The 26837-nt window shown below is 38.2% G+C and overlaps 1 protein-coding gene across 1 annotated transcript in view; it reads left to right on the top strand.

Annotated features, from left to right (window-relative positions):
• RYR2 (ryanodine receptor 2) overlaps positions 1-26837 on the top strand; it is a 544943-nt gene that overhangs the window by 349579 nt on the left and 168527 nt on the right. Inside the window, exons 50-60 of the mRNA XM_047088668.1 lie at positions 1136-1356; positions 2666-2756; positions 5433-5573; positions 7404-7567; positions 9692-9770; positions 11305-11394; positions 12181-12318; positions 19156-19233; positions 20468-20543; positions 24849-24972; positions 25459-25574. Of these exons, the coding sequence (XP_046944624.1) occupies positions 1136-1356; positions 2666-2756; positions 5433-5573; positions 7404-7567; positions 9692-9770; positions 11305-11394; positions 12181-12318; positions 19156-19233; positions 20468-20543; positions 24849-24972; positions 25459-25574 (1318 nt within the window). The remainder of the gene's footprint in view (positions 1-1135; positions 1357-2665; positions 2757-5432; positions 5574-7403; positions 7568-9691; positions 9771-11304; positions 11395-12180; positions 12319-19155; positions 19234-20467; positions 20544-24848; positions 24973-25458; positions 25575-26837) is intronic.

The raw sequence follows: 26837 nt of genomic DNA, 5'->3' as shown, positions 1-26837 counted from the left end.
ATAACAGTATCATCCTTATAATACTTACAAGGATACTATATTATAATATAATATCATCATTATAATATATCATCATTACAATATTTAAAACATAAATAAGGCTGTAATATTCCCTGTGCCTCCTGTAGCCCACACTGAGAATCTGCCGTTCCTGGTGTAAATACTCTCCTGTTTGAAGCATTGTAGAGTAAGCTGAAGCTCTAAATGTCATTTCGATAGTTATAATACCTCCTTTTCTCAATTAAGTGGGTCTTTTTGATTCCAGAGAAAACCAGATCTTGAGGTGGCAACAGCTTTTTCATGAAAGTCTTGAGAGGAGACTCCTAAAAATATGCTGAATTTTCTTTTTTCTTTGTTGGGGGTGTTCACATGTAATTCTGAACCTAATACGATAGTCGAGAACACAAGAAGACAATGAACCTTTGACTATTGATTCCGACAGACAGGAGCAAAACTGTAAACGTTATTAAGTAGAATTATAGAAGGACTTTTGAACATGAGATTTGTTATGGGAATAAGCTTCTTTCTCTTTTTCCTCCCCTAGTAAAGTACTCACATTCTTGGATATCATTAGTGTCTTCAACTCACACTCATCTCACCATTGATATTTTATTATAGAATGTGAGCCTCTTGGGCTTCTTGAGGAGGTAGAGATCACTATAGACATCACTTCATTTTTATCTATTTGTGAACAATTGAAAGTTGATTGTTACTAGTGGTAAAAAAAAAATCACATGGACCACATTTAAAGGTATAACTGAGGAATGCATCTTCCCTTTTCATATACTGGAACACCTTGGATTGCAAGTAACTTGTTCTATGAGTGTTCTGCAAGATGAGCAAACATTTCTAATGAGTTTTAACTTGATCAGTGAGCGATGTCTTCTGATACGAGTCGCACATGACGCCAGACGTCACAGGATCCCAACTGAGCCAATGGGTCTTGAAATTTGGTTTGATATATGAGTGCTTTGGATTACAAGCATGTTTCCAGAATGAATTATGCTCACAAACCCAGGTTTCACTGTATTTGTCATTTTCTAGATAATAAAATTACATGTCAACATGTTCATCCCTTTGAGAGTTGTCTACTGCCAAACACAAATGACTTTCTACTCTCACGATTTCTTTTTAGGCTGCTTTGAGTGCCACAGACATGGCCCTGGCCCTCAATCGGTACCTTTGCACAGCCGTGTTGCCTTTGTTAACAAGATGTGCCCCTCTTTTTGCGGGCACAGAACACCACGCTTCTCTCATTGACTCGTTACTGCACACTGTGTACAGACTTTCGAAGGGCTGCTCACTTACCAAAGCTCAGCGGGATTCCATAGAAGTTTGTTTGCTCTCTATTTGTGGGTAAGTGGGAAGCCAACTCTGAATCCAGTTTCTTCTCCTTTAAGGAAGAGCATTTACTGTATGGCCCTTGACAAATAGTTATGAACTTTGGAAACAATTTCTGTATCAAAAAATTAATTCACTGTAGGTAGTCGCCTGTACCCAAGGTCTGAGTCTTATCAGAGCACCCTTGCTCCTCGTCAAGTTCTGGAGTGTTCCTCCAAGCCTCTCTAGGGTATCTGGCCATTGGCTATAGTGCTGGATCAACTTTACTATTCTGGATGTTGGTGGGTAGGGTGACTGTGTGAGGAGTCTCTGGCCACCGTAGTGTAAGATTAATAGATTCTCCCCTTTTGACTATGTGTGATGATTTTAACTCCTTTTCCAGAAGAGAAAAGAAAAAAGAGACTTCTTAAATATATAAAAAATGATATAGTATAATATTAAAGCATTACTTATGTGTGGCAATCATGAAGGCTGACTTTATTTCCTCCAGCCTAGAAAACCACTTCCTGTAAATGGAAGTGTTCAAATGTCTTACTGTGAAAACCAGAGCATACCTTCTCCTGTTGGAGTTCTGACAGCTAACATGACAATTTCTCAAGCCCCCTAGCTGGGGTGATGGCTCCTTTCTGATTTCAAGAGCGGGTGAAAGCACGTGGCTCGGCAGTCCACTGATGAAGAAAAGTTTGCACTCACAGTAAAGTGTATGTATGGCTTAGAAGCCAGATGGGACTGAAGGAGGTGAAAAATTAGGAGGTTCTGTCTGTAGCCCCCCTGACCCTCAAATTCTGTAAAAATGAAATCAAAATACCTACCTCATAGAGTTTATCTAAATATTAAACAAGGTGAAACATTCAGGATGACCCCACATAGTAGACGTCCACCGTATGTTGATTTTTGTTCCCTTCCACCTCTGGCAAAATTTGTCTCAGCCTTTTTTTTCTCCCTCCTGTTGGGATACTTCTTCTTCTTTTTGCTTCTAATTCAGTCACTGAAGACCATTCCCACCCAGTAGAGTGGAGAAAGAAGTATTTCTGGAGGAAGGGTCTCAGGAAGCATTAGGGTCTGCCACTGTGAATGGTGGGAAAGTGAAGGAGGAGAAAAGAGGGCCATCTCTAAGGAATGCTCTTCAGATCTAGGGAGTAGAGATGAGTTGGGATGTAACCTTTTATATAGTTGTGTAGCCTTTTGTTGATCTTTGGATTGGGGCACCTAATTAACCACCATCTGAAGAGAGGTTCTTGGCATATATAATTTAGTCTGATGAACTATTTACTTAGTTTAGACACATTTCCCTTCATTATTTAAATGAACTTTGTTCCACCAGCCAATTGAGACCTTCTATGATGCAGCACTTGCTCCGAAGATTAGTGTTTGATGTCCCATTATTAAATGAACATGCGAAGATGCCTCTTAAGGTAAGGATAGGAAATGTTTGTAGTTAGTTGATTACTGAGTCCTCTGACTTTGCTCCTCTTACAATATGTACAGCTCTTAGAAACGCCATGTTTGATTTTTGACGAGGAAATTTTCTTCCAATTCTTGAAAAGGGACATATAAATTTGAAAAATGTGTATATCACAATAAAATAAGTAATAAAAGATCATAGAATTTTCAAGATTGATTTCCTTTAGGTGAATGGAAATAGAAATCACTGGGAAAAAAGATGGGCAACAAGGAAACGATGCACTAAGGTATCATTAAGTCTGGAAAACATGGTGGTAGATGTGGCCTAAAATCTTAGCAACCTCAAGGGATAAAGAGCAGGCTTTTGAAACATTTTCTAAGGTGGTAATTTCATGACAGTTTCCAAGTGTAATTTCATAGAGTTCAGAGACAACTTCTGTATATAGTTAGAGTTTGTCACCAAGTGTGGAAAAATCACTGACACTTTCTCTGCCCAGCTTTATTATTCTGTTCATGAATGATCCAGTCTCATAGTGTCTTACTGACCTGGGAATGTTTTTCTGTCATCTAGTATCTCAGTCAAGACTTAGCATTAGAATATTCAATGTGTCCTAGTACGTCTAATAGCATGGTCTGTGGGTGGAGGTCATAGTCACGTAATGGACTGTTTTATAGGGAACCACTCTGCACTGTCATCTGGTAAGCATCGTTTTTCCTTGTGGCTACCCAGTAACAGTGGTGGAAAAAGAAGTTTGAGATATTAATACGTCTATTTTTGAACTGCTGTTACTCTGACCATCCCTAGATATTTAGCAAATACAATCTTTCTTCATGAAAAACTAATTTTAGTTTAATAAATTTATATAAATTAATTAATTATGTAAAATAAATTGTATCCTTGCCCCAAATCCCATTTTTACAGTTTTTATCATCTAGAGACACTTTGCCATGCAAAATTTTCTTGATATAAATGAGCTGGAAGGTACCTGAAAAAAGAGACAGTATTACTTTATGTGATAAACTCTTTTACCTTATAGATATTTCCAAGTTAATCCAAACACATTAGATCTCAATATTTCATCATTTGAGATTTCTAAATTGTATGTGTGTGTATTTTGTAATTGAAGGGCAGACCATAATAGAAGTATTTCTGTAGTAAGAGATGTCATTTTTTGTTTGTTTTTTAAGTTTTTTTATTTTTAAAAAATATTTTTTAATGTTTATTTATTTTTGAGAGATAGAGCACAAGCAGGGGAGGGGCAGAGAGAGAGGAAGACACAGAATCCGAAGTAGGCTCCAGGCTCCTAGCTGTCAGCCCAGAGCCCGATGCAGGGCTTGAACTCACAGGCCATGAGATCATGACCTGAACCAAAGTCGGACTCTTAACCGACTGAGCCACCCAGGCACCCCTTAAGTTTTTTTTTAGAAAGAGAGAGCACATGCGGGAGAGGGGTAGAGGGAGACACAGAGAATCTTAAGGACGCTCCATACCCAGCATCGAACCCACTACAGGGCTCAATCCCATGACCCTAGGATCATGACCTGAGCCAAAATTAAGAGTTGGCCGCTCAACCAACTGAGCCACCCAGGTGCCCCAACATGTAGTTTGTTTTAATAACAATAATCCTTATCAATCTATTTCCCTTCTTAGTTACAGAAAAGAGTCCAAAAACTTATTGTTGATTCATAAAGATCATTTCATTAATTCAGCAAGTAGTTGTGAATATTTGTTAGTTTATTTATTTATTTTTTTTAATTTTTTTTTCAACGTTTATTTATTTTTGGGACAGAGAGAGACAGAGCATGAGCAGGGGAGGGGCAGAGAGAGAGGGAGACACAGAATCGGAAACAGGCTCCAGGCTCTGAGCCATCAGCCCAGAGCCCGACGCGGGGCTCGAACTCACAGACCGCGAGATCGTGACCTGGCTGAAGTCGGACGCTTAACCGACTATGCCACCCAGGCGCCCCTATTTGTTAGTTTATAGATCAAAAATGAACTATCCAAAGAGCTACCAAATAATTTGAAGATTCTATCCTTGTCTTTAAATTCAGTTTAGTGCTAAACAAAATATGCATAGATGAAAATGTAAGAAGCAACATAGATACTCGGAAAGATAATACCTTGCATCCATAACCACCAGAGAAATATAGATAAGGAGATTACTGAAATGGAGTAGTTTGGGATGTTCAAGCTTGAAGCAAAGCCTGAAGTGTGGTGATGAAGGATTGGCAAAAGGAAGCAAAAATATTGAGAGGTAGATTTCCCTTAGAATGTACATTTCTGGTGCTGTATCCTAGAGTTATTTACTTGTGCCTCTGGGTTACCCTGAGGTCAATCCTGTCACTAAGTGTAGATGTGCACATCCAGGGGATGGTGATTCATGAAACTGTGAGTAAATGATACCATCTAATATATAGGACTCAAGGATACATTAGTAACCAAACACTCATAAAGACTACTGTTCTAGATGGTTTGTTCGTAAACCTGGGTATTTGGTCCTCATACTGTGGTTAGTGTTAGATTTTAAAGAGGCATAGTATAGTATTCTCCAAAATAATTCATAGGAGATTGAGCAGTTTTGACCTTATTACTTGGCCTTTGGGTCAAGTCACATGGGTGGAAATGGGAAAAATCCAAATGGTACCTTTAAGTCATCACTTTTGTAATTAATTGTTTCCTCACATAGTTGCTGACAAATCATTATGAAAGATGCTGGAAATATTACTGCCTGCCTGGAGGGTGGGGGAACTTCGGAGCTGCCTCAGAAGAAGAACTTCATTTATCAAGAAAGTTGTTTTGGGGCATTTTTGACGCCCTGTCTCAAAAGGTGATTCAATATTTTGTGGGCTTTGTGTGACAAAATAATTTAAAAGTTGTAAATATTCCTAGTAGAATGTCATCTTTACTTATTAAGACTTGTGTAGGTTTTTTTTTCGTTTTTCTAACATACAAATTTTGAGAATGTAATTGATACCGAGTTTTCATAATTATTATGGTAGCATGGTCCTTGTGACCATAACACCATCAGAATTTAAAACGGCTAAGCATTTTAGGAAATTATGAACATGGTTGAGTTTTGGTGCATTTAAAAAAAATGTTTATTTTTGAGAGAGAGAGAGAGAGAAAGAGAGCGTGCGCACAAGCACGGGAGGGGCAGAGAGAGAGGGAGACAGAGGGTCCAAAGTGGGCTCTGTACTGAGACCCGAGAGCCTTATGCGGAACTCATACTCACAGACCGTGAGATCATGACCTGAGCTGAAATCAAGAATTGGCCACTTAACCGACTGAGCCACCCAGGCACTCCAAGTTTTGGCACAGTTGGACTTACCTGGACTCAAACCCTCCCTAGTCACCCTGATCTTAAAACCATGACAAAATCTTATCACGTATAAAAATATGCAGCCTCATAAAATTATAATATTCCAGTGGCCTTCCTGACTTTTCCCACTTTGCTGCTATGGAGATTAAAGTCACTCCATTCAGTGTTGCTTTCTATATGTGACATTCCCTAACACTTGGCATATTTATAATGGATAGTTCAGATATTTTCAGAAGGCTGGAAGGGGATAGTATTTCCGAGAAAAATCAGAACAGCATGCTTTGTATGCTTCTGCTAAAATTATTAATCGAAATCAGCTTGAATTCCCAGGTGGACATTATTAGACAACCAGAGCAGGATATCCAGAAGTTTGCTACATAATAGAGTCAAGTTCATCTGTGATTACAGTTGGAAGCTACATCTTGATGCTTTCTGTTACCGAATTGCAAATGTTGAAGGTATTTTTAGAGGAACTTACAGCATTAATTTACAATTGAACACTTGAAGTGAGATAATTTTTAAATAATTATTATTTTCTATTTTTTGAAACATCTATAAATACTGGGGTGCCTGGGTGGCTCAGTCAGTTGAGCGTCCAACTTCAGCTCAGGTCATGATCTCACAGTTTGCGAGTTCGAGCCCCACATGGAGCTCTCTGCTGTCAGCGTAGAGCCCGTTTCAGATCCTCTGCACCTCCCCTGCTCACACTCTCTCTCTCAAAATAATAATAATAATAATAAACTTTAAAAAATTAAAAATTCATAAATACAAATTTAATTAGTTATGTGATTAATAGACAAATACCTCTTCCCAGAAATTTTGACTGTGCATATTCCCTATAGAATTTCTTTCTCGGTTTAGAATTTTATTTTTCATACCTTTGTATATGATACAGATCAGTTAAAATTTCTTACTCTCTGGAATGTTCCTTTATTTTTCAAGTATAGCCTTTATAATGGTATGGCGGTATTCTATAGTTATGCTTTTCATCTACTGAATTTATGTTTCAGTTGTAAAGACATGTTATACATTTAGAATATCCGAGTATATTTCATTTCAAATATTGGAGAAAACCTCTTAGAGAAGCAGAGTTTTTATTCTTCTTAAGCAGCAACTCAGTAACTCTGACTTCAGCCCGTCTCATGTTTGATGGGATTTCAGGCTACATATACTTTCCATTTGCTAGAGAAAGAGTCTGCGAGGGAGTTACGTTAGCCTGGGGGTAATTCCGATCTTTTCTGACAGCGCTGTGCCAGCCACAGCGATCGTTCTGACAACTTTTGCTCAACAGTAACCCAGGCTTTTGGTGTTTTGTTTTGGTCCTCCATTTCTTCCCAGAAATATGAACAAGAACTTTTCAAACTGGCACTGCCTTGCCTGAGTGCCGTTGCGGGAGCTTTGCCTCCAGACTACATGGAGTCAAATTATGTCAGTATGATGGAAAAACAGTCATCAATGGATTCTGAAGGGAACTTTAACCCACAACCTGTTGATACCTCAAAGTATGGACTCTTTCTATTGCAGCAGATTTTTATTGTAAATGATGTGTGAAGTCTGAAATTGAATAAGGTACTAATGTGAACTTTCTCTAATCCATGCCCCCTTTGAATTGGTATCCTTTTGGTAGGGGTCCCTTTACTTGACAGAATGAACAGTGGTGATAATAATGATCATACACATGTCAGAAGTAGATAACGATGTACCTTCTAGGCTACGTCACATAACCCGGGTTCTGTGTGTGTGACCACATGATAGTATCTACGGTAATGAGAATCAAGAAAGGATATCAGCTATATTTGTAGCTGAAAATTTACCCCAAGTGTTTGTTAATTGCAGCCAGCCTCTGTAGCGCATCTTTGACTGGGGGTAATCCCGGCAGGGCAGAGCTCTTCTGTCAGCTGCAGAGAGTCACCGCTACATGTCAGCAACGTCTAAGGGGTAGCACCTGGTGTTCAGCATCATAAAGCACAGCATGAGATTCCAGGGAATATCAAACGAGAATATTTGTGGAAAATGTAGCATGCTGTTAGAATGCAACGTGACAGCCTTAACCACAGATCGAATGTTCCATCACATAAAACTGCTTACCCGTACTTAGTTGCGTAAATTGTTTTTACAAATGGGATGTCTCAGTACTTCAGGTGTTTGGAGTCTCAGCATTTTTGTTGTTACTGTCTTTGAGTAGGACCATGGTTTCCCATTTGCGAGGAAAGCTGACTCTTCATGCCACATTATCTTACCGATTCCTTGGTGACTCCGCAAGATTATGGTGTTAGCAAGGCAGTCAGTGGTAGTTCTCATCCACGGCATCCGAATTTGCTTGGGAGTTCAACTTTCAGGCTTCTGGGTGGCCCCCCAGCTGGTTTAGCTTCCATAACAGATCAAAAATTCAACCCAAGTGGTATGCCATTAGTTTGATAATGCCTTACATTTGCATGTTTGGTATTTGATGACAGTCCCGTGAGAAAAGACTCTACCCCCCAGTATTTGGCTTATGTGATTGATCCTTTGTTTCTCTTCCAATGTAAGTAAACCAAAATATCACATATTCAGTTCCTACATGGGTAAGTTTGTGGTTTGCTAACGTGATATAATCCACGATTTTAAAATAACATCAGAACGTGTGGTGGTCTTGGTGTTGATTAATTAGATCTAACTGATTAACAGCTGTCAGGCATGTGTATTCGTTTACCTAGGCTTACCCCTTTGGGGCCTTCTTACCAGAGTAGGTTTACTTAGTGATATCAATCATTGCTACATCTTTGTGATTTTTATATATTGTTTCTTAAGTATTTCTGGGTCATATAGTTCAATTCCTGACTGATAACATTGTTGCACAAGAACAGTAAACCATCTCACTATGCTAGGTTTTATTTAGAAGTCAGTTATCAATGGTAATTGTGTTAAGTTATATGCATGAGTGAATGGAATTATATATATATTTGATTTTCCGTTCATTGATCTATTTGATATTCCCAAGTCTCATAGTTGGACTTGGTCATCAGTTGCATGCCCTTATCATCTGTTGAAGAGATCAAATATTAATTAAATATGAAAGGAATCGAGAATAAATGTTATCAAGATCACAGAGCATGAGTAGTTACTTTTCGCTATAGTCCATATTAATAGCAGAATGTTTTAGTACATTGAAAAAGTGTCACCGGTCAGATTTCAGGAGATCTTTTACCTACTTATAGTTGTTGCAGAAGAGACTTAAGTCAAAAAGGGAGAATAACTTAAAAGAATGAATATGGAAGGGAAGTATGTCTTTAAGCTCATTAAATCTAACCATATCTTGATTCAGGTTTAAAAAAAATTTTTTTGTATGATTGATTATCCTCGTCTTGCAATATATTTTAATTATATTATATATAATTTTTAATATATACAACTTCTATGAAGACATAGTAAGTTATGAATTAATACAAGATGAGCAGATAAGAACATTACCGGCTTGATTTGTATATTATTCCTGCACTAGGGAAAAGCAGTACTATGCTAAAATGATTTTTTAACAGTTATGCATCAAGTGGGATTTAAGCAATCATAAGCTGTGAGTAAATTACTGGTATGATTTTCCATAAATCCTGTAAAAATCAAGCTTTTTTTCTTTATTTTTCTCATAGCATTACAATTCCTGAGAAGTTGGAATACTTCATTAACAAATATGCTGAACATTCTCATGACAAATGGTCAATGGACAAGGTAAAAGCCAGAGTATCACATTCTCATTCAGTACTGAATGTACCCAGTGAGTGGCCACCACCCAAATATTTCTGACCATGACTATTTTCTACCTTAAAGTGAGAGCTGTATCTAGATTAAGAAAGAATATTTAATTACGATTTGCTAATACAGTATTTGGTTCCACCATTAATACATGTAATCCAATATGAATGAGAATATCTGTTTATCAAAAGCACAGTTTTAGGAATAAAAATTCTATTAGTGAAATAATAAATACAGTTTCTAAACACATATTGTTTGTGAGATAATCATCATCAGGGGCTTTAGGAAGAAAAGGTGACTGTGGGTCAGAAATCTTTTAAAGAAACTTTCGCTTCAAGAGTAATTTTATATTAGAGAAAGCTTGAAATTATTAATCGGAAATAGTGATTGTTGATACCTTCCAGTCTTCTGTAAGAGGTCTTACTGCTAAGTAGATCTGCAGGTCGCTAAAAATAAACTGCATGGCAAGTTGACATATTTTATTTGGATTGTCAGAAAAATGCAAGCTGATGAGTTAAGTGACACATGTCCAACATATCATGAAATTCTCTAAAAGGAACCTTATGGCTGTGTAGTCACATTATGTTGAGCCTGGTTAAACTTGAGAGATGTGAAATAGATTTGTCAGAGAAATTGAGCTGAGATGATGCAGGAATCTAAAAGAAGCATGTACTGTTGGTGAAGTGAAAATCAAACATCAAAGGTTCCGAGGTGTTTGTGTTTATGGAGCAGCTCTGTATCATCCTGTTAGACTTTATATTAAATTTCAGTTCTTGCCTTTGCCAATCGGTCCCTTTCTCCTAAGAAACCCTCTTTTTGTTTTGATGAATGTGTGGTTCTTTGTTCACTAATTTATTTACTAGGTGAGTCAGTCCGAGATAAGTGTCTGTTTTATGTAAAGACTCTATTAGGTACCGAGCTGGTGGTGATGGAGAGGAAATTTACAAGAACGCTGTCCTGAGCTATCACAGTCTAGTTACTCAGATTCCATGGGCAGATATGAAATGAGATAGGGAAACGGTGACACATACAGAACTGCAAGGGCAAAATCATGTGGAACGAACATGTTGAGAGTTAATTGAATACTCCAGTGGACCAAACAGTTAGCATTATTCAGAGAAGCTTCCCAATAAAAAACAGCACACTCCAGTTTTCCTGCTTGAACGAGCATTTCGCATACACATCTCCGATGGAGGGTCCCGAGATGTCACAGAATCAACATCATGGGGGCCGCGCACCCCGTAGTTTGCTCAGCGGGGGAGTGCTTACTGACATAACTATAGACCTGGATCTGTTCAGGGTGTGTTTAATCTTTGGATAGAAAGATTTGTTCTCGGTAATTATTCAAAATAATATTGGTTAGGATGGAAATCTTTATATTATGCTGGGTGGAATTCAAACCTTAGCCCATATCTTGATTTATTTTTATTTTACTAGTACACACTTCAACACATACATACATACATTCTCAAAAATTAATGCATGTAAAATAATTTTGATTTTTTTTAAGTTGGCAAATGGATGGATTTATGGAGAAATATATTCAGACTCATCTAAAGTTCAGCCGTTAATGAAGCCATATAAACTATTATCTGAAAAGGTGAGGTTTCTTTCTTTTTTGTTATACAGTTTCAATTTATTTTGAATTTTTTTCTTTATTATGTAATTTCTTATTAAAATGTTTTCTTTATTTACATATGCTTTTTAAAAAACCTTTATTTAAAGGTTGCAATTTTTAATTTTAATCTTTTGTCTTTTTTTCTCTATTCCTATTTCTATCAGCATTTAATAAGTTCTTCTCTACTTAATATTCTTCTGTTCCTTTTTGATATTTTTTCCTCCCCAATATTTTTAAGGTCTTTAGAAAATATTCTTATGTGCTAAGGAGTTTCTTGATGAGGGATAAAGAAGTAATATTTACAATGATTATTACTTACAATTTTTCATGTATTTTACTTCTTTGGGGGGGAAATCAATATCTTGACAAATGATGTGAAAAGGACTGTTTTAGCTTGGTGCTTACGGAGGAAGAGTTTTTCTCATCTGTGTATTCAGATGGTAGAAAAGCCTGCACTTATGGTTCATATAATCTGGCACTATTTCTCCTTTTTTAGTTTCTATCTAAAGTATCAGAAGCTGGGAAACTAAAGAAAACTAACCTCCAATGAAATAAGAAGCTGAAATCCCTCTTTGTAGCATTAGCCAAATTAGATCTCAGCTCACCCTGTACTTTTCAGAATTTTTACTTTCCTTTTTCATTTCTAAATAAATAATGCCAGTCTTCTTTTTTTTAAAGTGAAGTGAAGGTAGTCTATTTCAGATTTTTTATTTGGATTCCATGCACCTCCCTTTTTTTTTTTCTCTGTCTCTTCCTTTTTGTCTCTAGGAAAAAGAAATTTATCGCTGGCCAATCAAAGAATCTTTAAAAACCATGCTGGCGTGGGGTTGGAGGGTTGAGAGAACACGGGAGGGAGACAGCATGGCCCTCTACAACCGTTCTCGTCGTATTTCTCAGACAAGCCAGGTAAAAACCATCGGTGAATGCACAGCTTATGTTGTTTCACAATCATTTGAATCTTTTATTTAATTAGTGGGTTTTCCAAAACAAATAATTGGAAAATTACGAAGACTAACAGAATGTTTAGAAGAGGAAAAACCATGTTTCTTTTTAAGTGAAGTTAAGTCTTGGTTAAAACTGGAGTTTATCAGGTGATGCTTCTCCTGGTTAGTCTCTAGAGGAGTGCCCAATGGTGAGGTCTGGACGTTTTACTGATGAAGCCTTACGTACAGTGAGATTGTCTGCAGAGTTCTCTTCTCCTTTCGAGAAAGAACTGAAGGTTGGTTTCTTAGGGAACAGTGGGATCGTCAGACAGTGATCCCGATCTAGAACCCACACGAATGGTCCACACAGTGAGCTTGACCACCTGTCCGCTTTTCAAAGGCAATATATGCAACCATGCAGGCAGAGCAAGAATTCAGAGAGGGGCACCTGCGTGGGTCAGTCGGTTAAGCGTCCTACTTCAGCTCCGGTCATGATCTCATGGTTCATGAGTTCAAGCCCCGCATCAGGCCCCGTGCTGACCGTGCAGAACCTGCTATGGATTCTCTATCTCCCTCTCTCTCTGCACCTTCCCTGCTCACACCCTATCTCTCTCTCAAAAATAAATAAATAGACATAAAAAAAAAAAAAGAATTCAGAGAGCACCTTGCTAGTGGGTCACATCAAGGAAATCCAATCAACTTAGCAAGGTGCTGGCTGTGGGGCGTCAGTGCTCAAGATGAGGCACAGCCTCAGCCTGAAGAACCTGGAGTTCAAGGTGGGGAGCAAATGCTAACTATTACCTGTGGCCCTTTCATCTCTCCTGGGAGCCAAACCTGTCATTTCCCTTTTCCAGACTGCTAGGGCTACTGTGTTCAGTTCGCACAAAATATCATGTGTATTATTGCTGTTTTTTAAAGAAAATAAGGGCATTCATAGCATGTGTTTCCCATGTTTCATATTCGAAATAGATTGAGTTCTGATCTGGGCATGTTGTACATTAAATTCTCTTAAGTAAGTATCACGTGGGTGGAAGCCGTACACACACATTTCTGTACACACACATTTCTGACTTTTTATCATGTACACACACATTTCTGACTAGGTTACATTTTGTTTTAATCTGTTTCAGCACATACTGAGCACAAACCCTCCTGTAGATGATAGGAACATGAAGATGATAAGGGCCAAAGACTCACAATGTGGTGTCAGAGACAGGCAGGTTAGACCTACTTCAACGTAGTACAGGAAGTTTTTGACTCGTGGTGTGTACCAGGTGGTGCAAAGTGCAGAGGGTGGAATTATTCTTTTTTCCCCTCTAAATTGGACAGGAAATCCAAAAAAAATTACTATCTAATGGGGGTGATTTAAGCTGTGCCCAGAACAAGAAGGTAGATTCTCCCACTGCCCGTAACAGCAAGACTGTGTCCCCTGACTTAAAATTGTATGTGTTGTATTTATTCCCTGTCTTCCTTACTCCTTGCTTATCTCGTAATATTGTTCTCTGGGGACTTTAAGCTCTCGATAGATTCTATCAACCGAGACTCATAGAACCATGTCTTAGGTCTTACTGGTTTTAAAGGGACGTCATACATGTGTGACATATGATGTGCGTTGTTATATCTCCTATGTGATTTCAGTATGCCAGAGGCACAGTGCATAGATGAAGGACGAAATATCTGGAGGTAGACCGAGACTTTTTAGAAATGTACCATCAGGCATGTTACTTGATCTGTTTGAGTAAATGTTAACACCCCCATTTTTTTTTCTTTTTAATAAATGATAACTCTTATTGTTACTGCTGTTATTTAAATATTTTTAATGCCAGAGGGCATTTCATGGTAGATAAGAGTGTTTTTGCGTTTGTAGTGCTTTGACCTATTAGTAGTAAAGAAAGAATATTTCTCTCAGTATCAGAAATGGAGAGCAAATTCCAGTCGATGCCACCAATATATTTATAATCTTATCATTACTTTTATTCAAAGATTCTTTAAGCAGAAAGCAACATTACTTGAAATGTTAAAATATATTATTCCTTAATCACTAATCTTGTAGTTCTATCATCTTTTTCAGGTATCATCTTGCCAAGCTTTTTAATGTCTTTTCTTTTCTCTCCATTGCTGGTTTCCCATAAAGCTTATAAAGATATTTTCTATTATGCAATAGATAGGCTCTTCTGGATAAATTAAGGAACGCTTTTTATAGCATCAGTTTATAGTAAGGAATATAAATGGGTGAATTGAGAGAGGTCACTTGTCGATGTGATTTTGGAGCTGAATTGTCTCAGCTTCCTTTCATATGGGGCTCAGCTCTCCCTCTGCAAGGCAGAAGCAGCCTGGATTTAACTGAGCGAGGTCTGGCATAGCCTGCCTACGTTGAAATCCTGGCCTTACCACCAGGTAGTTGCGTGAGCTCGGCAAACTGGTTAACTTCTCTGTGTTACGGTTTTCTCATCTTTAAAATGAAGCAAATGAAGCATCTATTTAAAAGATTATTCTGACGGCTCATGAGTCACTTAAAAGAGTAACTGGCCTATATTTCAATAAATATTATACTTAATTATTACCATTATTATTTTATGTGGATCAATAACAATTTTAATGTTTTTTGTTTGCTTTGAACACCACAGGAAGACATGAGTCCTGATTTTTGGAAATTTACTGCTCCATTAGGGTTTTGTAATTTGCATATGCAAGATACCATAAGGGCTTGGGCGTGGCCAATAACAACTTAATAGGATATAGAATATATAGAAGTGCAGATGGGAAAAAGTGAGGAGATACTGATTAGAGAGGGGGCCTAAGTAGGCCTCTTGGCAAAGACAGCATGGAAGGAGGGCGTTTCTGACAATTTCAGGCACATTCCACAAGTTCTTAACAATTACTTAACTTGTCCCCAAATTGCAAATTCCTATTTATCTGTTTTTCAGTATTGCAAATATAGGATATAAACTATTTAAACAAATGAAAAATAATTTTATAACCTGGGATGAAGAGATAGATGGGAATGAAACTTTTGGAAAGTGTGACCACCTAGAACTAAAATGCAGGCTAGGACAAAACAAAATTTCATTCATTCCTTCAACGGATTCTTTATTGAGCACCTATTGTGTTCCAGTCATTATTCTTAGCTTTTCAGGCAGATCAGTGGACAAAATAGACAAGGCTTTGTGCTCTCATGGAGATTACATTATTGTAGGGAAAGTAAGCAGCAGATATGAGGAAATTATGTACTATGTAAAACTATGATTCATACTACAGAAACAAGAAAACAGCATGGAAAGGCAGACTGGGAGTGCAGAGGGAGAGGGTTGGGTAACATCTGTGGATGAGTTGCAGTTTTATACATGGTTGTCAGAGTGGATTTCACTGAGAAGATGAATAGAGATTTGAAAAAGGTGAGGGAATTACACGGAGTTGGGGGAAGAATGTCCCAAGGAGTGCAGCAGCAGTAAGTTGGGAGTGACGCCTGATACATATCAGGGAGATGAAGGAAGTGTGTGTATATATTGGTGCTGAGTGAGTTGGAGCTGGGTAGCCAGGAGAAAGGTGGGGGTGTCTCAGAAATCAAATCACATGGAATGTTGGGAGTAATTTTGAGAAATTAGTGAAGTTCTTTGGACTCTGACAGAATTACTTTCAAAACTTGATGCTGCCATTTTCTATGACTTTTGAAATAATTCTTTTGAAATTTTCTTCTCCTTTTGAAATGGTGAAAAGTGACCTCTACCTTTTAGAGTTGTTCTAAAGAACAAAAGACATAATCTGCCTGCCTTGCGCATAACCATGCACTTGGTGGCCTTTACTGTTGCTAAAACCACTGGAGTTAATTACATTAATGTTCAAGCCCCTCGTTCAGAAATGGCGCATGTTTCGGGCAACTTGAAATTATAGCAGCCTTGGCCGCTCTTTTGATTTCTCTGTATATGAAGGAGAGAAATAGGTAATGAAAAATATAAATAGAATCTGTCCCTGACCAAACAGGCATCAACTTCACATTCTTTAACCCAGCCTCAGTAACTTAATCTAAAGCTAAAATGATAAATAGTTAGACATAGTCCAAGAGGGTATGAAATACTGAGAATTTTATTTTGGGAACAAATAAAGTTATTGATACCAACTCCATTTTATTCATGTATTCAATTTACAGAGAGTCTAATATTGTTTGTTTATCAGTTTTAAGACATAGGTTTGCCATCATGTCTGTGAGATTAGGAATCACTTTAACATTGTAGTGTTGGCGAAGTCTGGCTTGTGCCACAGCCTCTGGGAACATTACGACCAATAAGGCTCAGCCCACGCCCACAGATTTTTCCCATACAGTGGAAGAGTTTAGAGAATAACAAAATAAATATTTTGGAAATACAGTTCTGACAACAGAGTGGAGAATGAATTAGAGAAGGAGGATATGGAAGACAGAAAGACAGATTCCTTGGGAGGACACCATAGACATCCCTCAAAACAAGACAAATATTAAATATCTGAATTAGAATGGAGAGAGTGGAGATGGAGGGAAGTGGACGTATCCCGGAGGGATTTTTAAAGTAGAAAAGACAGAGTTCTGTGACTGCCTGATATATGATTGCAGAGGAGGAGGAGGAGTAATCAAAGGTGGTCACCGTGGATCCGGGCTGGACTGCCAGGTGGGTGTTTATATTAGGAAAGGTAGGGAGCACAGAGATGGCTACTTGCTCAGAGATGGCAAGGAGGGAACAATGAATTTGATTGTAGATGTTGTGTTAGGCAGAATTACGGCTTTCAAAGATGATCCCCAGTTGCTGGAATCTGTGGAAGTGTGACTTTACTTGGGCTTGGCCAGTGTGATCAAGGCTTAAGACCTTGAGATGGGGGAGATTATACTGAATTATCAGTGAGTCCAGTATAATTTCAAGAATCCTTAAGAGTGGAATAACTGCTCTGGCTTTGGGTAAGGGAAATGTGACTTCCAAAAAATGGCCAAAGAGATGCAGTGTTGCTGGCTTTGAAGATGGAGGAAAGGGGCCATGAGCCAACAAATGTGGGAGATCTTCAGGTAATGGATAGAAGAGTTGCCAAAGAAGGAATCTGAGGAAATGGAGTCAAGAGAAGTTGAGCACAGAGACAGGAGGGTGGTTTCCTTGAGTTCATGAAATGAAGGGCTGGAGAGTAGTGATTCCTGGTGTCAAATCTAGATGGACTGGCTTGATGGCAGCTGGAAAGAAGCCTTGTGTAGCAGCTTGGAAACTGATAACATTTGAGAGGACAGTTATATTAGATTTGTGGGGAAAGAAATACACTGCAATATGTTGAGGCCATAAGAGGTGATAGGGAGAGGGAAGTGGCCAAGGCATCAGATAGCTTGAATTGGAATCCTGCCAGCTCAGATTTTTAGCTCTGTGACCTTGGGTAAGTCACTAGTGTTCTTTAAGTTTCAAATTTCCTTTTAGGAATATTTAATTTAAAAGAGGGAAAAAATGTGATTTCATTAAACATTCCATTATTAGATAGTACTGAGCAGTGGTGAAGGCTCAAAAGCCAGGGTTCAGTCAAAACTAACCAATAGGTTGAGAATAGCCCATGAGTCCATTATTAAGGGTAACATAACGTTAGCCTCTCTTTTCTAAAAACACAGACATGAGCTATAGTGTGCATTTTATTTTTATTTTTATTTTTTGGCTTATACGTGTCTAACAGGAGACTATACATATGAAATGTAATATAAATACATGCTAGAATGTATTAAGATAGAGCTTTAGATTTAAAGCATGAACCATAGCTTATTTCTATTAAACACTGTTATATAACATATACATTGTGAGGAATGTATTGAGAGCTCAAGACAGTACATGAAATGTTATGGTTGATGAGAAGATGTTTCGTTTTTTCCAAAGCCAAAATTCAGAAATTAAGTCTGATTGTTACTGGAGATAACTTTGTAAATCATTGACTACTGTGTGGTGTACTTTGGAAGAGTTGGTTGTATTTTATCTTCACATTTGGCCCATTGAGACATTCATAAATATTGCCCTCTTTGATTAATTACTGTTTGCATGAGGAAGAGTAAATTTCATTGTAGCCAATTAGAGTCTGTAAGAAACTGAAGAATACAGCGAGCCTTTGACTAAGGTAATGTTTCAGAATCCTGGATACAGGGGCACCTGGGTGATTCAGTTGGTTGAGCTTCCAACTCTTGATTTTGGCTCAGGTCATGATCTCACAGTTTGTGGGATCGAGCCCCATGTTGGGCTCCGTGCTGCCAGCATGGAACCTGCTTGGGATTCTCTCTCTTTCTTCCCATCTCCACTCATGTTTTCTGTCTCTCCAAATGAATAAGTAGGGGTACCTGGATGGTCAGTCGGGTAAGCATTTGACTTCAATTCTGGTCATGATGTTGCTGCTCATGGGTCAGGCTCTGTGCTGACAGCTCAGAGCCTGGAGCCTGCTTTGGATTCTTTGTCTCCCTGTCTCTTTCTGCCCCTCCCTGACTCTCACTCTGTCTCTCAAAAATAAATAAACATTACAACAAATGAACAAACAAACATAAAGAAAAAAAAGAATCTTGGATCCATTGCACAATATGTTGAATTCTGACCATTAGTTTTTGGGAGGGGCAATTCCTGAAATGTTGGGATGTATTATTCAGTCATAAACTGAAATTATCAGATACCCAAATACAATTTAATTTATATGCTCGTGAAGTATGTACGTACAGATACTTGCCAGTTTCATCTGAGGAAACATTACGTTTGAAAGTTTACTTGTCCTGTATTTCTAAAATTTGTCTTAAGTCTCTCTCTCCTGGGTTTTTTAATTAGACTCTATCATTTTCACATAAATTATTTAGGTTTCTGTTGATGCTGCGCATGGTTATAGCCCCCGAGCCATTGATATGAGCAATGTCACACTGTCCAGAGACCTGCACGTAAGTATTACTTTTTTAAAGTATTCTGAAAATTCCATTTTTAAAAAGCATATTGTAACACTTCCCTGCATACATTTCTCTTCATGAATTGCTTGAATATGTTGATCATATAAAGGGTCCATGGAATTTATAGATTATGGACCCTAGCTTTTTAATGCTCTGAAAGTTGATACAACTTTTTCTAGGATGCGTCTTCCAGATAACATATCTTCCTTAGAGATAATGTGCATTAAAAAAATCCTACTATAATTGAATAGCTATGAGTGAGAAGAGAATAAATCAGGAATTAGAAATGCTCTGCTCAAGGGTAACTTCAGTTACCCAGTAAAGAATATGAAATTTAAGTCATTTATCCAGGGAAATGGGTAGCATTTTGCCTGCTGCATCCATAGTTGTATCAGTTCACCTTTGTGCCTAAGGAATGTACTTTGAAATGGCTGATTGGAGCAAACGAAAATTTGTTGCCTTGGAACAGAAATTGATAGGTCAGTATCCTGATCAAACAGCGATATTGGCATTATTAGTATTATTCCACGAGAAATAAATTTATAAAGACAAACCCTATGTAGTAGGTCATGTCAGTTATGTTAAATTGTTTGACTTGCCCGTTGTCTTTGCTCCCGTATGGATGCCTTAAGAATGAGATAGTAATCTTGAAACTCAAAAGGGAAAAGAGAATCTTAGAGGCAATCTTACCAAAAAGCTAACGGCCACAAGAAGGTTAATGTGGCTTGTCCAAGTCTCTCCCTGAGTGTGGGGCAGGCATTGAATCTAGACTTTCCATCTAAGCTTCTTTGCATTCATTGTTTAATAAGATTTAGATTGCCTTTTAAAGCTTTGGAAATTGCAATAAGAACCTGCAAATAAATAGATTTTTTTTTGTTAAAGTCCATAGCTAATTTGAAGTTTCATTATTGAATTAATAAAACCTTTGTCTTTAGACATTACAAATAACTAGACAAAAACCATTACAAATAACAATAATCATTCCCATCAAATCATCTCTGCTGTTTACTACCGCACAATTTCACAGATTGTTTCTGGGTTTCACACGTTGAATCTGGGTTTCAGATTCCAAGTAAGATCATTGTGTTTGATAATCTTGAGATAGTTTAGCCTGGACACGCTATGATTTATTAATTTAAAGCATGTTTTGATATTACCTATTGGCAAGTGAGGTCTTTTTCTACCCATTAAATTATAACTTATTTTCTAAATGTTTCATTCACTTAAGGCTATGGCAGAAATGATGGCTGAAAACTACCATAATATATGGGCAAAGAAAAAGAAAATGGAGCTGGAGTCCAAAGGTAATATTTTCCAAAAATCCTGATTAAAAAACAGAGTGCAACTCTGTGAATATATGGTATGGATAAAACCATCTTTTTATTACACCTTTATTAGAATGGTTCAGATACGCCTACAACAGCTGCAGGGTGGGAATTTTATAATTTCCTGCCTGTGAGTGTACATTTCTTCATGTCTGGGAATTCTACGACTCTCTTACCCATTTTAGCATGTAGATATCGATATGCCTCATCCAAACATTCGAGGTGTTCTGTGAATTCCTTACACTTCTCCCCCTGACTTCTATCCCTAACTTAAATATTTCTCTCATGTCATCCCTTCCCCTTTTCCATCTCAACCCCTCTGCTTTGTCCACTCTAGTTACGTTCTTATCTCTTACATGCTTTTGCTTGGTCTTTGCTGCTGTTATTCTTAAATACTAAAATGACATAATATTCTCGTAGTTGTTTCTCAGATGTTCTCTTAACTTATTTGCATGATTTCTGCAATTTGATGCATCCTACATGGATAGGTGATCTCTTTCACTGTTATTTATTCACTCCTGGTCTATAAACATACTGGTGTGTGTGTGTGTGTGTGTGTGTGTGTGTGTGTGTGTGTGTGTGTTCACGCATGTGCTCTCTCTACAATTACTTCCTAGAGGGACTTCTTTCCCCCAGTGAAGCAATAATTGTCTCCAGGTCAGGGCCCCAACTTCTGTTACTCTTATAATTCTTACTGTATAGTTCTAGGCATCAAGAAACTCTGTTTCTTATTTATTGGCCTAGGTAAAAATATATGGGAGATAGTTTTGAAGGGTGGGGATATTTCATGGTGGAAAGTACAGCCGGGGTCTTGAAGGGTGGTAGCTACACTAGTCGTGATCAGACTAGTTTTTGTCTTAAGTCGTGAGCAGACTAGTCGTGATTAGACTAGTACAAGTGAGAATCCATCACAGAAGTGAACAGAGAGGATCCCTTACACCAGAATTGCCTATTCCAAAATTTGACTCAGGGCTAGGCCTGTTTTTCTAGAACCATTTTATAAACGTTTGTTAAATGAATGAGCACTTGTCTGGCCGACAGATAGTTGAGCAGATGGATGGCTGGCTGGCTGAGCCATAGAGGCATTGAGTTTTGCTTAGTGAAATTCTTGAAGGGGCATCGTCCACATGAATAGTAAACAAAATGCCTATTTCCTGCGTAAGCAGATAGCATGAAAAATGTCAACTCTCAGGGTGCCTGGGTGGCTCAGTCAGTTAAGTGTCTGAGTAGGCTCAGGTCATGACCTCACGGTTCAGGAGTTTGAGCCCCGCGAGGGGCTCTCCACTGACAGCTTTGAGCCGGGAGCCTGCTTCGGATTCTGTCTCCCTCTCTCTCTGCCCCTCCCCTGCTCACGCTCTCTCTTTCTCAAAAATAAATAGACATTTAAAAAGTCTAGTCTCTCTTTTTCCAAGTATGTTTTAGTCACTGTGGCTTGGCCATTCAGTGTCCTACGGTCAGTGTTTTCTTTAAAATAGGCCACCTGTTAATGAGACGTCCCAACCTCTGCATCCCGTGTGTACGGGTCCAGATTCCTACTTTGTAGCTGGGAGACCGGCATGGTCGCAGCAGGCTAAATGGTGAGGTGGTGGTATTAGTCCTCAAAACCTTAATCCTTCTTCCTCCACACGTGCTTCCCCTTTTGAAAGAAAAAGGGAGTGGCTTAGGGTCAGAACAGCACCCCAGTAGGAAAGGTGTTAGAATATGCAGCCCTGGCTTCTTTGGGTTTTGAAAAGAGCAAAAAGCAAGAAATGAGTCTTAGAAAGAAGACGGGCTAGAGGCTGTGGACAGTTTTTGGAAGGAAACTAGTTGTGTCTTTTCACAAATTTGTTCTCTCACCCAGGGGCTTTGACACCAACTTGTGTGCTGACAACTCGGCTTCACTTCTGAGTTCTGGGCTGGCGTGTGGGAGGTACCAGTAACCTCCCTGGCTTGGTGCCCATGATGTGTGTGTGCGTGCGTGCATGTGTATATGTGTGGGGGGAGGGCAGAAAGGAGAGAGGGAGGGAGGGAGAAACACCAGGAGTGAAGTATAGGAAGTAAGGAACAAGGAAACAACTATAAACAGAAAGTCATTTAGAGTCACACACCTAGACACCTAAAAGCTGCATACCTCAGTTTCTACCCCGTCCTGGGCTCTTTATTTTCTCTCCCTCCCATAATAACCTATTGGTGTCTGCCCCCCAAATCATTGTGGTTGCCAAATTAGTATATTTACTAGGAATAAAGGACTAAATGCAAAAACAGCAGATGATTGCAGGATGATCAAATTAGACGTTTGATCTACACATTTTTTTCATAAAACATCTCCACAGATCTCTGCTGATGGTAGAAGTCAAATTTGATCCTTGTGTGCTTAATAACGTATTCTGTATCCTTCTTGCTTTTCACAAAATACCGGTTTCTGTTGTCTCCTGAATATTCTGTATTATACTTGATACTATGAGTACTAAAGTATAAAATGACTGATGGCTCCTTAAAATGCTTAGCATTTGTTGGCTTTGTAGCTGTGATCTGTCCCTTTGCATTTATGATCGTATAGTGTCACCTAATGGTCAGAAAGCTCAGTGCGTGATCACATTTTTGTAGATGGCGCTCTCAGTCCAGGCAAACTCCAGGCAGACATGGCATTTTCTCCTTTGCCTTTTTGTTTGCTTTTTTTGTGTGTAGGGCAAATTCAGTATGATTGTTTTAGTAGCTCCCGGCCACATCATGTTGGACACTGATATTATAGGCTCTGTGTTGCACCAACGTTCAAACCAAATATTAATTTTTAAGTATTTTTTTTTCTGGAATTTCCATAGTAGTTGTGTTTCAGGGAATTTCAGGATTCCATTCCAAATATATTCCCATACGTGTCTTATAAGGTTGAAATCTGGGGTACACCATGCTAGTCACACTGATGCTGATCGTGAGATCTCTACGTCTGGAATTACCAGTGCATTTCCTGAAACTTTTATAACTTTTACAAAAATCTTTACAAAGTCTCTACTTTTGTGAATACTTTGTTCATTATTAGTTTTTTAAAAATTTAAATATTTTCTAGAATTTTTAAATCTAGAAGGTTACTCTTTGATATTTTTCACCAAAATAGGTTAACCGGAAACCTAGGTGCCTGCCACAACTTTTAGTCAGTCACATACATATGTTACTCTTATGAGATGTTTAAGAGAGAGCAGCTTTGAACTTAGCAACCCAAGTATGGGTTTTGCGTAGAATATACGGCTATAAAGTACTGTTTGATCTGGGAGGCTTACTAAAAATTCCATATTTAAGACATTTTTTTTTCTCTTCTCTCTGTGAAGTGGAAAGTGAAGCTTAGCCCTTATAATTGCCTTATAATTTCACTAGCTCGAGCTGTGCAAGTTGTAGTGTGTATTTACATGCTCCACATCCAGAGTTCATTTGAATGGAGAGGGTAACACGGCTTCTTCTCCCTTCTTCTGTGATTGCAGGTGTCATCAGCCCCGGATGTCACAAATGTCTACGTGTCCCTGTGTTTTTTTGTTTGTTTTTAACGTGTGTGTGTGGTTTTTTTTTAATATGAGAGGGATAGAACGCATGAGCAGGGGAGGGGCAGAGAGAGAATCCCAAGCAGGCTCCATGCCTGGTGTGGAGCCTGACGTGGGGCTCAGTCCCACGACCCTGGGATCGTGACCTGAGCTGAAATCTAGAGTTGGATGCTCAACCAACTGAAGCCCCCAGGTGCCCCATTAATTGCCTCTTAGAAGACGTATGCACACTGTTTCTTTGAACAGGTTTGCTAAATTAATTGGAACATAAAAGGTGCTGGACTTGAGAAACTTAACAGAAACCCATGGGGGAGGGGAAGGAAAAAAAAAAAAAAGGTTAGAGTGGGAGAGAGCCAAAGCAGAAGAGACTGTTCAACACTGAGAACAAACTGAGGGTTGATGGGGGGTGGGAGGGAGGGGAGGGTGGGTGATGGGTATCGAGGAGGGCACCTTTTGGGATGAGCACTGGGTGTTGTATGGAAACTAATTTGTCAATAAATTTCATATATTTAAAAAAAATAAAATAAAATAAAATTCAAGGTCAAAAAATAAAATAAAATAAAATAAAATAAAATAAAATAAAATAAAATAAAATAAAATAAAATAAAATAAAAGGTGCTGGAGAGTCAAGAGCCATATATGATTTATGTATACTCTATGTATAACTAGAAGATACCAGAAGTTCTGTAGTGTGGTCCTATTATGCACGTCATCTGTCATATTTCAGATTATTTGCTCATCGCGATGCTGTGTTCTTGTCTTGACATGCTCTTAGGAGGTGGAAACCATCCCCTGCTGGTACCCTATGATACACTGACAGCCAAAGAGAAAGCCAAGGATAGGGAAAAAGCACAGGACATCCTCAAGTTCTTACAGATCAATGGATATGCTGTATCCAGGTAAAAGCACACGTACCAGTATATACCCTTGTTATAAAGACTGACCCTTTAAATATCCCCATCATATTTAATGTTGCAAATGATTCAGGACCCGTTTAAATCTTAGTGCTACTATTTAGTATGTTCAAAATAAACACATCAGAAACATAAATGCCCTTGACTGTTTACCACCTACCTGATTCCTTTCACTACTTAGGTTAAATCCCATCCATCATTTAGGCAAAAATTGGGGGCAGAAATGACCCACTGTTTCTCTAAAGTGAGTCTTTTTTTTTTTTTTTTTGCATAGTAATAGAGTTAGTCACTACAGTTTTATATCATATGCAAAGTATTCCTTATAAATTAAATCTCACTTTTGCCTGTAGCTACAAGAATATTAGGTAATGTTCCATATTTGTATATACCATTTATACTTTTTAAGCAAAATTTTACCTTCCAGTAGTCTGTGTAGAAACTGGTTTCCATGTTTCATTTTTGCTGCTCTAGGGGATTCAAGGACCTGGAATTGGACACACCTTCCATTGAGAAACGATTTGCCTATAGTTTCCTTCAGCAACTCATTCGCTATGTGGATGAAGCCCATCAGTATATCCTGGAGTTTGGTAGGTACCTACATCAGGGTGTAGAACAGCACAGTCTCCTGGGCTGTTTATGGTCTGTTCCCTGGTGGTATAAACACTTTCTATCCAACCTAGTACTAAACAGAATCTAGCAGTCAGTAGGCAAACACATTTTTTAGGGATGGCATAATTTACAGAACTTAAAAAAAAAACCGAACACATCATTCTTTTCTCCTTACAATGTTTATTGGCATTGATTTTATATTTTGAAAGACACATTGGATGGATATCCCAATCTAAGGTACAGTTAAATCTTCCCTTTTGAAATTAATTGCCATGCTCTTGAAAAAATGGAAACTCTGTGCATCCCCAAACTTTCCAGGCAATGTGAAGCCCTCAAGTTTATCCTGTGTAGGGATACACATTTATAGTAGAATATCTGCAATGCAGAACACTTTACTTAGGGTCTTTTTAGAGTAAAATGAAAGACCTCCTCCCCCCACGTGGCCCACCAAGTATGAAAAGAATTCCTTGTTTTAACTCTTAGATTCAGATTTTCAAGACAGCCTCCTCTCACTTCTGTTATTTCATGATTGTCCTGAGTACCATTGACTTGAAATTCAAGTTGTTAGTTACCCAGCTTCATGTCGGGTCGTCTTCAAGCCACCAGTTGGTATTAAGATAGAAGGAAGTAGGATCTGGCCCCTTTGGAAGAACAGAGTGTTCTGGTGATTATCTTTTCAATTTCTTTTTCATGCTTTTTTTTTTCTGATTTTATTTTTGTTTTTTAATCCTCATTCTTTCTCCTTTTCAATACTTTCCCCCAGCCCATCATCCTCGCCTTAGCAATAAACTCATCCTTAACAAACCCATCCTGACGAAGGAGTCTTCTTTACTACTGTTTCTTAGAATTTAGGACTTAGTTTTTGGCACAGTGTCAGATTAAAGTTCATAGAAATTTGAGCTCTGGAATTTACTTGTTCCTGGTCTCCTGTATCCCAAATGCGATTAAAGATTTTCCAGTTGAGTGTCCTTCTCTTAAAGAACTTGCCCTCTCAATCTGTTCTTTATCTGCAGTGCGGATGCTGTGCCTTGGCACTCTTCTTAACTACCTTTTTTCACAAAAGCCAACCGTGCAAACTAATTTACAGTATGTAATCTTTTTGTAGGTCCTGCAATGATTTTTTAAAATTTTTTAATGATTTTTTAAATATGATTTATGAATCATTCTGAAAAGTAGCCACATTAGTCTCAGTTAATGAAATTTGATCCAAAAAACAAAAATGAAGCTATGGTGAATTTTTA

Source organism: Lynx rufus, unplaced genomic scaffold (assembly GCF_022079265.1).
Source record: "Lynx rufus isolate CCGP_SWC_20201006 ecotype Redwood Valley unplaced genomic scaffold, mLynRuf1.p SCAF_25, whole genome shotgun sequence".
Lineage (NCBI taxonomy): Eukaryota > Metazoa > Chordata > Mammalia > Carnivora > Felidae > Lynx > Lynx rufus.
Note: the sequence above shows the minus strand (reverse complement) of the source record. Positions and strands in the feature narration are given on the sequence as shown.